General features: G+C 47.0%; 1 protein-coding gene and 1 long non-coding RNA gene across 2 annotated transcripts in view; both read left to right on the top strand.

Moving 5' to 3' along the window:
- The window catches only part of UBE2E1 (ubiquitin conjugating enzyme E2 E1), a 65,351-nt gene extending 51,312 nt beyond the window's left edge, over positions 1-14,039 (top strand). The window contains exons 4-6 of the mRNA XM_070459844.1: positions 10,592-10,724; positions 12,169-12,316; positions 13,247-14,039. Of these exons, the coding sequence (XP_070315945.1) occupies positions 10,592-10,724; positions 12,169-12,316; positions 13,247-13,344 (379 nt within the window). The 3' untranslated portion in view covers positions 13,345-14,039. The remainder of the gene's footprint in view (positions 1-10,591; positions 10,725-12,168; positions 12,317-13,246) is intronic.
- On the top strand, positions 1,249-9,003 carry LOC139032567 (uncharacterized). The gene is made up of 2 exons (XR_011485095.1): positions 1,249-6,479; positions 8,815-9,003. It is a non-coding gene; the product is annotated as an uncharacterized lncRNA (long non-coding RNA).
- Positions 14,040-14,550: the final 511 nt, after the last annotated feature.

Here is a 14,550-nt window from a genome sequence, read left to right as displayed (position 1 = left end):
TGTGTTCTAGAGTCTTCTCTTGGAACTGAGTAGAGCCCAGGAAGTTCTTTTTTGAGAATGTTGGTGTCCTGCATGTAAGTAGCTTCTCCTTGTGGCCCTGAATGTCGGAGGGTCAGCACTGAATGTGTGGAGGGTGCACATGTTAAGAGGTGTGCCTTACCCCCCACCCCACCCCCCTGAAGTCTAAACAGGAGGCCCTGTCTCCACCAGCTGCTTCTCACTGACTTGCAGGACGGTTATTGTCTCCGTAGACAAGCTGGCTGTGCTCAGCTGGCCCGGGGAGAGTTTCTAGTTACAGTAGCCCCTGAACAGTGCAGGGATTGGGGGTCCCAAGTGCACCCTTGGACTCCTCCCAAAACTTCTAACAGCCTGCTGTTGACTGGAAGCCTTACCAATAACAACCATCGATTAACATCTATTTTGTATATTGTATGTATGCTCAGTCATACATACAATACATATATACATACAAGTTGCTCAGTCATGTCTGACTCTTCGCGACCCTCTGGACTGTAGCCCGCCAGGCTCCTCTGTCCACGGGATTCTCTAGGCAAGAACACTGGAGTGGGTTGCCATTTCCTCCTCCAGGGGATCTTCCTGATCCAGAGATTGAACCCACGTCCCTTACATTTAACAGCATTGACAGGGGAGTTCTTAACCACTAGCGCCACCTGGGAAGCCCATTGTATATATACCTACATTTGTTTTATGCCTTCATGACATACCTGTTTCTTAATTTTTTGATATTTCTAGGCTATGCAATTAGGCTGTGAGTTTTTTCATATTGTTAGAAATCCTTCCAAAATTTCCCAGTGTATCTATTGGAAAAAATCTATGCATAAGTGTACCCCCACAGTTGAAACTCATGTTGTTCAGGGGTCAGGAGTCCTGCCTTGAATAGCAGGTTTATAGATGCTATGTAAACACTGCACCTGAAAGCGTAGGACTCATCCAGACTCCAAGGCTGACGCCCTGGCTCTGGCTGCTTTAGTGGGAATAGAGGGGTAATGGCCTGAGTGCCTGACCTGCTCATACCATTTCTCTTATTTCTCTGGGAAAAACAAAGCAAATTAGAATTGTTCTAAATCAGGCTTGTCTGGTTTCTGCAGCAAAGAGCTATTGTCTGGTCCACCTTAATCCTGAATTGCTACCTGTTCAACACCGTGTAAGAACGTGGCCTCTGAGACACGGGGCGTGCCCATCTTTTAATTCTCTGTAATCCTTCAAATGTTTCCCGCCCCCCCCCCCCCACCCCACCCCACCCCGTCCTCTGCAACCTGGGTTTTTTTGGCTCTTTGTTTGGGACTAGTTCGTCATTTCACGTGCTTGCTGCCTACCCTCACTCTTTACTCAGTAGTTCGGAGGTTAATGCCCGATTCTGGGCTCAGTTAACTAAAAACTCTCTTTGGACTCAGCCACCCCTGAGGACCATAATTTCTTAGGTCTGCAATTCTTTCAGTATCTGTGCTGGAGTCTCTTTCAAATTGTCTTAAACTAGTTTTCTTTTAAAAATTGTGTCCTTACTAGATGTCTCTCTAATTTTTTTCAATATTGGAATGGGAATTTCCGGAAGGACTGGATTGTTGCTTTTTCCTAAAGCAGTAACATGTAAGATAAAACTACGGCTGGTGGCTAGTTGGGCAAGATTGAGCTTTTGTGAGGTTTTGTTACTTCACCTAACTTAGAAACATTGTCATATAATCCTGAAGAGTGGTACATATTTTGACCAGCTAATTCAATGTTAATTGCTATCAGGCCTACAAACCTGTACTGTATGTGGGAAATTACTCTCGAGAGACCTAGAGTCTGATGTGAGAGAGGTTGTGCACCCACGTAGCTTGTAGCGGTTTAAGTAATCTGCAGACAAGTCTTTTCTGCTGGGAAACAGGTTTCAGAAAGGAGCTCTCCAGCTTCCACAGGCCTCAGGTCGGCCCCGTGCTTCGTGCAGAGCGTGTCATGAGCGCCTGTGATGGGCGGTCTCTGCACTCTGCTGCTGCGGCCAGCCTCGGGGGCTTTGCGGGAAGGCCCCTCCCCGGCGGACGCGGGCTCCGCTGTTCTCCACGCACGTTTATCTGAGTCCGCTCCCTTCCTGTGTGGGACAGGCTGCTCCTGTTTGGGCTCGCCGTTCCAGAGTGCCTGCCTGGGCACACAGACGTGAGCTCCTGCCTGGCCCCCGCTCTTCTGGGCACTCCTTTAGGTGGGCCCTTGGTCTGGAAGCTCCTCCCAAGGGACGGTGCTGAAGGGCACACCACGCAGCCCTGCTGTGTCTGCCCGCGAGGAGCTCAGCCGGGTGCCCTGCGTCTAGACAGTTACTGTTTTCTGCAGGGGCGCCAGAACAGCATGGATTTTGGGGTCTGTCTTTATAAAATTCCTCTGGATGTGTTCAGTAGCTGTCACCAAGAAGGTTGCTTTCATTCCCTGGACCGATATCTATTGGGCAGTGATTGTGGGGGACGAGGAGTCCCTCTGGTCAGTTGAGAAAAGATTCCTGCTATTCTCTCATATTCATCTTGACTTTCTTAGCAAAAGAGTATGTTAAGAATGGACTTTGAGTCGTACGTTTGTAGGGAACATAGATTTGATTACAGGTCTCTTCCTGTAAGCACTTTCTCAGTTCTGTGTTTGATTATTGATTTTACAGACTGAACAGAGTTAAGCATCACCAGTGTTGATGTTTGTTTTTTACTGCAAAGTACAGGTGGAGGAGAGACCTAGGTAACACAACTGGTCCTTTGAACTGTTACAGATGATTGGAAAGTGGAGTTGATAAGAGTTGCCACTTGTGTCCTCCACAGCCGCCTTCTCAGACTCTGATGTGCTCAGGCATCATTTGGGGACTGTGTTAAGATGCAGATTCTAATGCCATAGGTCTGGGGTGGAGCCTCAGTCTGCTTTTCTAACAAACAGCCAGGGGATACTGATGTTGCTTTTGTTCAGGGACCACATTTTGAGTAGCCGGGGTCTATAGAACACTGGGGTGTGTGCAAATCTACTTTTTTTGGGCTGGGGGGGTGCACCTTTTGGGATCTCAGTTCTCCAACCAGGAATGGAACCCAGGCCGTGGCAGTGAAAGCAGCAAATCCTAACCACTAGACTGCTAGGGAACTCCTGCAAGTCCAGCGTTCAATGGTAGCAGCATCTGGATCGCATTTCGCCTGCTTTCTCTGTGCCAGGCACCACGCAGCAGAGCAGCGATCGGGGATGGCGGTGGCGTCTGACAGCGCGTGGGGCTGCAGACGGTCGCGGTTCTCTTTCCCACCGACGCGCACACTCCCATCCCAGCTGCGACGTGCAGAACCCTGCTCAGACGGAGTGTCACCCAGGGAGGGCACGGCTCCAAGGCTCCTGTGGTGTGGGCTTCGGGGCATCTGTGACGGCAGCCGTATCCGGGACACTGTATCTTGGACTCGTTGCTCTGTCAGGGAAGAGAAGAGACAGGGACGAGCCTGTCCAGTCTTGGAGTTTCCTGGGGGTCTGGTTGCCCCGGGTCACCGTCCTGTGGGACGAGGGATCCGTGGGGACTTCAGGGAAGAACGAGCCGCGCATCCCGGCCCCTCCTGACAGCCTGCCCCGTGTCCCCCCCACGCCCGGCTGCCCGGACGCCTGTCTGCGGCACGATGGTTGACTCTCTGTCCCCCCAGCCTCACATCCCTCACTGTTTTCTAGTGTGTGAGACCAGATAACTAAGTCTTTCAGGATTATGTCTAAAATAGCATCTCAATTAGAGATTTCTGTGTTTGTAAGCAGGGATTATCTCTCCCAATAAAAATTCTAAAAATTGATTGTAATATTTGCCATGCTTTCAGGATGCTGTTTGTAAGAAAATAGTGATACCTTTTGAAAACTGAAGTGCACCGTTGATTTCTTAACTGTCAAAGTAGAAGAATCTGTAATAAATTAATACTGAGTGTGGGCATGGGTGAGGACCGAGAAAAACATCTTAAAGTGAAAGTAAAATTTTATTTCATTTGAAATGAAGTTTAAACATTCACATGTGTGGTTTTCTTGGAAAAGTCAATCCAGAGAGCACATCAGATTCTGTAGTAAGGCTGCTCTGATGACAGGTTTTAAAAATTGGTTCTGTTAATTTCTTAGGATTACAGCTTAAATGACTTGTATTGGTTAGTTTCTGTACTGTTCACATTAGGACCGTATGTGTTACACAGAAGTTACGTCAACTGATCGCGTTTGCTGTGTGGCTCCCAGGTCAGCGCTGGTGAGATGTGGGCCTGTGGCTGCGCTGCCCCGCTCTTCGGGAAGGCAGGGGTCCTGACCGCCCCCGCCTGCGCCCTGATGGATCCGTGTGACCTCAGAAACCACTACAGAAATGAGAAAGCTGCATCAGACGGAGAGGTTCCTCTCGCTTTTCTGGCAGTGTGTCTGTTGCTGTCTGCGCGGCGGGTTGCAGGGCGCGGGCTCCCGCGGTGCAGTGCCTCGGCTCGGGCGCTGGGGTGCGGGCTCCGTCATCGTGGCCTCGGGCTTGGTTGCTCCGCAGCATGTGGGGTCTTCTGAGTCAGGGATTGAACCTGTGTCTCCTGCACCGACAGCTGGATTCTTTACCACCAAGCCACCAGGGGAGCCCTAAAGCTGTATTTACTTTGACCAGAAGGGAAAAAACAGAATTTAGGTCACAGTTCTCTCCTTTGGCCCTGTGTAAGAGTTTACACAAAACAAAAACTATTACACTTTTGTCTTCCCCTGGCCACGTTGCATGGTTTGCAGGGTCTTAGTACCTCGATCAGAGATTGAAGCTGGGCCCTTGGCAGTGAAATCAAGGAGTCCTGACCACTGGACCGCCAGGGAGTTACCTTGCGCTTTTATTTTGAAAAGTGTTTGTGTCACAGATGAACCTGAGTTTAACAGAACCTGAAAGGCAGAGTCTCAGCCACTCACAGAGATTGCAGTCACCAACTAGGGGCGCGTGTTGTGGTGCTGTTCCTGCCTTCCCTTAATCCCTTAAATTCACCCTCCCGTTTCCTGGTCCAGAACCTTCATCCCTTCGAAGGCCTTAGACTGATTTGTATACTTGAATTGGTGTTTAAAACTGGGGGTACATTTCTATTGTGCAGCCGAAACTATCTTCTGTTACAGGGAGGGGACGGGAGGCTGGTGAAGGTGTGTGCTGTCCTGAGGAGGTAAACCAGTCAGTCATTCTGTGGGGGAAGGGGGTGGGTGGGGCATTCGGACACACTTCCCCTGAACAGTCTCACTTTCTGAGAGCTGGAAGCCTCCGCCCTCAGATTTTGCCATGGGTTTGTCCACTCACCACCTTCTAGACCAGTAGGATCCTTCTTCTAGTGAGAGTTAGAAAGAGGGAAAAAGGCAAAAAGTATTACAGGCCCCTTACCATAATTATTGCTCTGTGATCAAGAAAATGCACATGACAGAAAGCTGTGACTTCATTCAGTAACAGGCAGCGTTGCTTGGTCTTTCCAGCAGATTCTCAGATGCTTCACAGTAATTCCCAAGCCCCTGGTTGAGGACCCACAGATTAGGGATCTATGCTGTTGAGTCTTTTCCAAAGCTCCTGTTTATGCTTCAACTCCTGTTTTTATGATTTCAACTACTTTTGATACTACCTCACTTAGACTGTTTTTCTTATAACCCACCTTCATTCTCCATTTTCTTAGTATAGAGACAATGTTAACTAAACAATTGCTCTTCCCATATACGTCCAGCTTATGTCACATACTTAACTCTGTGAGATACTGATTAGGCTGCACCAGTCTTAGTTGCAGCATGTGGGATCGAGTTCCCTGACCAGGGATCGAACCCAGGTCCCCTGCGTTGTGAGACTGGAGTCTTAACCACTGGACCACCAGGGAAGCCCTCAAACTCTCTCCATACGTTTTTCCTGAACTGTCGGAAGAGTTTATACCCGAACCGAAAGCTGCTTACAGACAGGCAGCAGTCTTGATTTGAATTTCTAGCTGTATCACAGGTGACAAACTTCAGACGCCCGAGGACCAGTGCTCATCTCAGGATGTGAAGCAGCAGTCAGCCGTATCCCTTCCCGCGGAGGGGTTGCCATGTGTCTCCAGAGAGAGCGCCGGCCAAGGGCACTCCTTGCATCCCAGCTTGTGATAGATAGCTGTGGTCAGACGTCTTGCAGAATCGGAAGTCATCTTTTCTTTTTTTAAACTCAAAGATGGTGTCTGCATATATGTGTGACTTAATCTTAGAGATGGTGTTAACTAAACAGTCTCTTTTTCCATGCATGTCCAGTGTAAAACAGGTTTTTAATAGTTGTTGGAACTGTCCACCACAGGGAAGCATGAAGGGGCCGTCTGTGTGAGCCAGTGGTTACCCTCAGGCCATTAGTAACAGAGGTGACCGCTGCCACGGAAGGGGCGGTTGCTGTGGGCCTGTTGCTCTGCAGAGGCAGTCACCAGCACTGCCTTCCCGAGAGTGCAGAGTTCTCAGAATGTTGCCGTGAGGTGGGGAGCCTAAGCTGCAACTTGCTCAAGGTCACACAGCTCGTAAGTGCCCAGTTCAGGGTCTGGACTCTCTGCCGCTTGACCAGGTGGGCCCTGACCCTCCCCATGGCCCCCTGTCCTTGGTCCCGGTTTTCTCCTTTCTTTTCGGCCACGCCGCACTTTCTTCCCAGCTTCTTTCTTTTCTTTCGCAAGCGTGTTTCCTTAGCCTCTGTTACTCCTGTTTCTTCTCTAAACTCCAGTTCAGTTCAGTCGCTCAGTTGTGTCCAACTCTTTGTGACCCCATGGACTGCAGCACTCCAGGCCTCCCTGTCCATCACCAACTCCCAGAGTCTACCCAAACCCATGTCCATCGAGTCGGTGATGCCATCCAGCCATCTCATCCTCTGTCATCCCCTTCTCCTCCTGCCCCCAATCTTCCCCAGCATCAGGGTCTTTTCAAATGAGTCAGCTCTTCGCATCAGGTGGCCAAAGTATTGGAGTTTCAGCTTCAGCATCAGTCCTTCCAATGAACACCCAGGACTGATCTCCTTTAGGTTGGATCTCCTTGCAGTCCAAGGGACTCTCAAGAGTCTTCTCCAACACCACAGTTCAAAAGCATCAGTTCTTCGGTGCTCAGCCTTCTTTATAGTCCAACTCTGACATCCATACATGACCACTGGAAAAACCATAGCCTTGACGAGATGGACTTTTGTTGGCAAAGTAATGTCTCTGCTTTTTAAGATGCTGTCTAGGTTGGTCATAACTTTCCTTCCAAGGAGTAAGCGTGTTTTAATTCCATGGCTGCAATCACCATCTACAGTGATTATGGAGCCCAGAAAAATAAAGTCAGCCTCTGTTTCCACTGTTTCCCAATCTATTTGCCATGAAGTGATGGGACCAGATGCCATGATCTTAGTTGTCTGAATGTTGAGCTTTAAGCCAACTTTTTTACTCTCCTCTTTCACTTTCATCAAGAGGCTTTTTAGTTCCTCTTCACTTTCTGCCATAAGGGTGCTGTCATCTGCATATCTGAGGTTATTGATATTTCTCCTGGCAATCTTGATTCCAGCTTGTGCTTCCTCCAGCCCATAGTTTCTCATGATGTACTCTGGATATAAGTTAAATAAGCAGGGTGACAACATACAGACTTGACGTGCTCCTTTTCCTATTTAGAACCAGTCTGTTATTCCATGTCCAGTTCTAACTGTTGCTTCCTGACCTGCATACAGGTTTCTCAAGAGGCAGGTAAGGTGGTCTGCTGTTCCCATCTCTTTCAGAATTTTCCACAGTTTATTGTGATCCACACAGTCAAAAGCTTTAGCATAGTCAATAAAGCAGAAATAGATGTTTTTCTGGAACTCTCTTGCTTTTTCTATGATCCTGTGGATGTTGGCAATTTGATCTCTGGTTCCTCTGCATTTTCTAAAACCAGCTTGAACATCTGGAAGCTCACGGTTCATGTATTGCTGAAGCCTGGCTTGGAGAATTTTGAGCATTACTTTACTAGCATGTGAGATGAGTGCAATTGTGTGGTAGTTTGAGCTTTCCTTGGCATTGCCTTTCTTTGGGATGAGAATGAAAACCGACCTTTTCCAGTCCTGTGGCCACTGCAGAGTTTTCCAAATTTGCTGGCACACTGAGTCAGCACTTTCACAGCGTCATCTTTCAGGATTTGAAATAGCTCAGCTGGAATTCCATCACCTCCACTAGCTTTGTTCATAGTGATGTTTTCTAAGGCCCACTTGACTTCACATTCCAGGATGTCTGGCTCGAGGTGAGTGATCACACCATCGTGGTTATCTGGGTCGTGAAGATCTTTTTTGTACAGTTCTTCTGTGTGTTCTTGCCACCTCTTCTTAATATCTTCTGTTAGGTTCTTACCATTTCTGTCCTTTATCGATCCCGTCTTTGCATGAAATGTTCCCTTGGTATCTCTACTTTTCTTGAAGAGATCTCTAGTCTTTCCCATTCTGTTGTTTTCCTCTATTTCTTTGCATTGATCGCTGAAGAAGGCTTTTCATCTCTCCTTGCTCTTTGGAGCTCTGCATTCAGATGGGGATATCTCTCCTCCTCTGCTTTGCTTTCCCCTTCTCTTCTTTTCACAGCTGTTTGGAAGGCCTCCTCAGACAGCCATTTTGCTTTTTTGCATTTTTTTTTTTCTTGGGGATGGTCTTGATCCCTGTCTCCTGTACAATGTCACGTACCTCCATCAATAGTTCATCAGGCACTCTATCAGATTTAGTCCCTTAAATCTATTTCTCACTTCCACTGTATAGTCAAACTCCAGACTGAGAGAAAAAATCTCCAGTGACTTTGGGGAAAGTATGGGGCAACAAGATGGCTTTCACTTTTCCTTTTCTTCTCATCTCCCTTCCTCTTCATCTGTTTCTCTTAAAAGGAATTGAACCCCGCCTCGAACCAGTTAGCGGAGAGCAAGATGAAGACGAGCAGTTCTCATCTTGTTCATTATGGGAACCCCCGGCATTCAGCAGCTGCCTGGTGTATGGGCTGTCAGCGCGTGTGTGAGTGAACGAGTCCAGTTCACACAGAACGTTTGTCTAAAAGAGTTTTGCCTGCTCTGTAGAAAGTCTTTTGTGTGCTGACTGGATCTGCAAGTCTGCAAGTGAAGAACTTTTTTGGTGTTTGGCTAACACACTTCACTGTCCTCAAAGCAGCAGTTAATAGTTAGGTTTGAGACCCTGGAATGAAAACATGCGTGTTAACCCCTCCGCAGCATCGCCCGTGTCATCCCCGTGCTGTGAGAAGGCCTTTTACTCCAGGAGCCAAACTGGCTCCCGGACGCCTCGTCTTTTCTAAACACCAGAATGTTACACTTCCTGTTTAGACACGTGTGTGAAGCTTTCGGTTTTTGTTTATTCATGTGCCTGACTGCAGAGGTGCCGATCCGACAGGGCCCTGGAGAAGGTGTCCAGGCGTGACCGCGTGTAACCAGGCGTGCTCTGGTGTGTGGAGGGCTGCTTGTGGAATTGGATTCATGCTGGGACCAAACCGAACGACTTGTAACTGGGTCGTTGTGTCCCCTGCCCGCCCATACATGGTTTACGCTGTTCTGAGACTGTGGGACTCCTTTCTGTTTAAGATTATGGAGAAACGGGGGGAAGAGCCCCCCATCAGAGGGTCAGAAATGACGCTTTCACCAGAGGTGAGGCAGCTGTGAAGAGCTCTGTGTGCTGAGAGGTGTTTCTCTCTTTTAAGTGCTGCTTCTAATAGCCAGGACGTGGAAGCAACCTAGTTATCCATCAGCAGATGAATGGATAAGAAAGCTATGGTACATATACACAATGGAATATTACTCAGCTGTTAAAAAGAATACATTTGAATCAGTTCTAATGAGGTGGATGAAACTGGAGCCCATTATACAGAGTGAAGTAAGCCAGAAAGATAAATACCAATACAGTATACTAACGCATATATATGGAATTTAGAAAGATGGTAACGATAACCCTGTATGCAAGACTTTTTGTCACAGATGTATAGAACAGACTTTTAAGACTCTATGGGAGAAGGTGAGGGTGGGATGATCTGAGAGAACAGCATTGAAACATGTATATTATCAAGGGTGAAACAGATCACCAGTCCAGGTTGGATGCATGAGACAAGTGTTCAGGCCTGGTGCACTGGGAAGACCTAGAGGGATGGGATGGAGAGGGAGGCGGGTGGGGGGATCGGGATGGGGAACACATGTAAATCCATGGCTGATTCATGTCAGTGTATGGCAAAAGCCACTACAGTATTGTAATTAGCCTCCAACTAATATAAATAAATGAAAAAATAAAGTGTATCCCACTGAGCACTTAACCAAAAAAAAAAGTGTGGTTTGCGTCTCCTACGGTGCCTGGAGGAGAGGGTTTCTGGCTCCTTCCCAGCCGGTTTGGAGGCTTCGCACCCCTCCCCGTGTTCCTGGTGTTCCTGGCCGGAGGCCCGACGGAGGCCTGCACTCGCGGGTCTGGAAGGCAGGCGCCGGTGCTCTGCGGAGAGCGCCCAGCGTTAATGGGAAGGTGGAGAGCACCCCACGTTAACCGGGCAGGTGGAGAGCGCCCCGCGCTAATGGGGCAGGTGGAGGGTGCCCCGCGTTGACAGGGGCGGACTGAAGCGCATGCCCTCCCGGGGTGCGCCACCTGGCTCCCTCTCACAGCGGGTGTGTCGCTCCGCAGCGCTGGTCCCAAAGGCGACAACATCTACGAGTGGAGGTCCACCATCCTCGGGCCGCCGGGCTCCGTGTACGAGGGCGGCGTGTTCTTCCTCGATATCACCTTCACACCGGAGTACCCCTTCAAGCCTCCAAAGGTAAGGCGCTCCCCTGACTGACGCTGACGTTCAGATACTCCTATGAGAGATGCATCCGGCTTTTAAAACGGGGGTTTTAACCACAAAGAGCAGATCCTGACTAATCTCTAAGTACATTTGAACATACATAAAACACGTCTTTGGGTTGACTGCCTCATCTGGCAAAGACCATTTCTAACAAAGTGTCTTTCCATGGGGCTTAAAATCCTGCTATTTATAGTAACACAGCACCCCATAAGTCATCTCCTGTTTCCCACTCATCAGGAAGAGTTTCTAACCGGGTCGCAGTCTGCGCACAGGAATAGTGCAGGGACTGTCAGCGTGGCCCCAGGTGAGGATGACGTGCACATTCTTGAAGTGCAAGGCAGCTGAGCTCCTACCGACCAGGCCTCGGGCTCCCCTCCGGGCCTTCAGACCCGGGAGTGGCCCTCCTCCAGGGCGGGGGCTGCCCAGAGTCAGGGAAGGCTGCACTGCTGGGGAGGGGTGCGGTTGCAGCCGCAGGGCTGACTGACAGTCCTGTCACTTTAAGAAGGTGATACAGTTACAGGTTATGTTCACTCTAGAATGATGCAGTGTGTTTCACAAGTGAAAATTGAGACCAGACAAAACAACCCAGGCTCATGTAGCTGATGTTGCTTTGTCTGCTGCTGTGGTCCTTACCCATTCCTGGCTCCACCTCTGGAACCTGTTAAAAGGGAATTCAGTGACGGAGGCTGTGGCAAGACAGCTGCAGGATCTGATGTGAAGGTCAGAAATGAGCAGAAACAAACCGCATCTGCTGATCCATTTTTCAGCCTTTTAGGTGTCCGATCACTGTTTGCTAAGCTTTTTGTCTTCATGTACCCACTGCGATGTTTGAATTAGGTGCTGAAGTTTGAGACCATGTAGTTCTACCAGCTAACACAAGAGGTCAGCAAACGACTAGCTATCCAAACTCGAAAATGTTAGGAAAATATTTACATTAAAATAGCTAAAGATGAATTCAAGAGACATACAGGGAACTATACCCAGCCTCCTGGGATAAACCATAATGGAAAAGAATATTTTAAAAAATATGTGTGTGTGTGTGTGTGTATAATTGAGTCACTTTGCTGAAAAGCAGATATTAACACAAAATTGTAAATCAACTATAGTTCAATTTAAGAGGAAAAAAAGGAAAAATTGAAGTTACCTTGCTTTTTGTTGACGATTACTTCTTAAATGAGATTGAAAATCCCTGAGATTGTATCCATGAATACTTTCTAATCTCAATTTTATTAAATAGTCTCTTAACACTCACTGGCCTTTTTAAATTAATTGGTTACTTTATTCACTTTTTTTTTTTTTAACCAATGTCTGTTTCTTTAAAAGTTTTAATTAGAGCCATTTAATTGAAAAGGTTTTCTAGTAAAAAGTTTCATTGTTTGCTGTTTAAATTCCATTTAGCACTGCCTTACTTTTTTAGGTGACATTTCGGACAAGAATCTATCACTGTAATATCAACAGTCAAGGTGTTATTTGCTTGGACATTTTGAAAGACAACTGGAGCCCCGCACTGACCATCTCCAAAGTCCTCCTCTCCATCTGCTCGCTTCTCACAGACTGCAACCCCGGTAAGCGCGCTGGTGCTTTACCTTGTTTATTCCTCCTCTCTTGGGAAATGGCAGTTTTTTCTATTTAAACTAAGATTTTCTAACGTTCCGATTCTATTTTTGTACAAGCTTTCAAAGGAGAAAAAATTGTTTTTCAAAGAAATTTCTAATCAAGAGTTCTGTCTACTAGTTGAAACATGGAGCCGCTTCACCGTTAGTTGATGTCTCTAGGAACAGGGTGTTTTAAACCGCAGACTTCACATCAGATTGCCTTAGGTTTTTACATCTTTAGTCATTCTCTCCTTTATTTACTTTTGTTCTGCTTTTGCGTATTTCCCATGCAGTTCTCTTAAAACGACACGCTTGTGAGTGCTGGGTCGCCGCCCCTGACCTGCCCTCTGCCTGCAGGTCCTCTCAGCAGCTGCCCCTAACTGAACAGTGGTTCCCTGCTCTATACTTAGTGATTGCCAGACTGTGGTGGTTTCTGAACCTTCATTTCCTCCTATTAAATTTTTTTCTAGATAAGCCAAATACAAATTTAATGACTCAAGGTTCTGTCTGGGTTTCGGAGGAGCACCGCTTAACTGACAGTGCAGGCCCTGCCCTGGCAGCCCTGGCCCTCTCTGGGTAAACGGTGTGGACGGTTCTGTTGTGCTGGCCTCACCGTGTCCAGGGTGAAGACTGGTGCCATCAAGCAGAGGGGCCTGTGAATGGAGCTGGACGTTCCCGGGAGTCAGGGCCAGGAGCCTCCTGGATCCTGACACGGAGGAGCAAACCCTCCAGTGGGGGGTGGCTGGGGGGGAAGGAGAGTCGAAGGAAAGGTGTCCAGAATGGTGGAGTGGCTTGATCACAACCACCTGTCGGCACTCTTCCAGGCTCTCACTGACCTACTGGCTAAGATTTAAACGTCCTTTTCCTTTCCTCAAAGTAATGTCCGTTCTTCTCTTCCAGCCGACCCCTTGGTGGGCAGTATTGCCACTCAGTATATGACCAACAGAGCAGAACATGACAGAATGGCCCGACAGTGGACCAAGCGATACGCTACATAAACCGGGCTCTCACAGCGCTTTACATTGTCTGTCTGTCACAGAGAGAGCTGCTTAAGGTTTTGAAGGGGTGGGGGAGGGTGGGCATTGGTAAAGAGTAGGGTATTTCTATAACAGATATTATTCAGTCTTATTTCCTAAGATTTTGTTGTAACTTAAGGTATCTTGCTACAGTAGACAGAATTGGTAATAGCAACTTTTAAAAACTGTCATTAGTTCTGCAATATTAGCTGAAATGCAGTACAGAGAAGAATAGACATTTGGGTTCAGTTGCTTGTAGACTGTAAATTTAAAACAGCTTAATTTCGTACAGGTTACACATGGCCATTTATGTAAAGTCCTTCCAAGACTACACACTTTTGTTTTGAAAAATTGGAATTTGTTTTCCCTTTTTGGAAGGGAACATTGATATTTAACAGCTTTTAGAGACTGTTATCTCATATATGAAATGGACACATGGCTATAAGACACCAATATAGAAAATGAGTAGTTATGTATTTTATTTTAAATGCCAATCTACTTGATTGTGAAGAGAGAAGAGGTTTGAACCAGGACTTTTGAAAACCTGTAGTAAAATACCTTAAGCTGTTAACTGTCAGGCGTGGAGTGGGCGTTGCTCAGTGGATTGGTTCTATGTTGTGGACTGCTTAAGTCTGCATTTGTTACTGTGCTAATAAACAATATTAAAACAACCACCAGCACTGCTGCATTCATTACTTTCTTTTGCCTTTTTTGGTAGTTTTTCTTCTTGCTAGGTCTTTACTGTTAAAACAATCTAGAAGTAATGCAGACTAAACACGTTGGTTTCATTTACCCAGCACCAACTGGGCTTGTTATGTTACTCTTAATTTATCCAACAGCCTTGCAGGATAAATACTGAGGTGCCTTAGAAAAGGTTAGATAGTCTAAGTCATTTTCTTCCAAAGATAAGAGTTCTGCTACATCTTTTTGAAAGCATTTGCCAGTTTGTAGATGTGGTGGTGGAATTAGGTTGGTGCAAAAGTAGCTGCCGTTTTGCAGTGTTGAACTTTGCCATTTGATACTGGAACACATTCTTAGGTGTGGCTGTGTTATACATCATTTTAATGTGCATGTCTCAGTTTACTGTTTTTTTTGCTAATGACTTATTGCTAACAAAATGTTACAGAAAAAATAAAACCAAATAATTCTCATTCAATTCAAAATGGATTGTAAGCAGCAGAGACAACT

This window comes from Odocoileus virginianus, chromosome 32 (genome assembly GCF_023699985.2).
Source record: "Odocoileus virginianus isolate 20LAN1187 ecotype Illinois chromosome 32, Ovbor_1.2, whole genome shotgun sequence".
Taxonomy (NCBI): Eukaryota; Metazoa; Chordata; class Mammalia; order Artiodactyla; family Cervidae; genus Odocoileus; species Odocoileus virginianus.
This window is presented reverse-complemented; position numbering and strand designations above follow the sequence as displayed.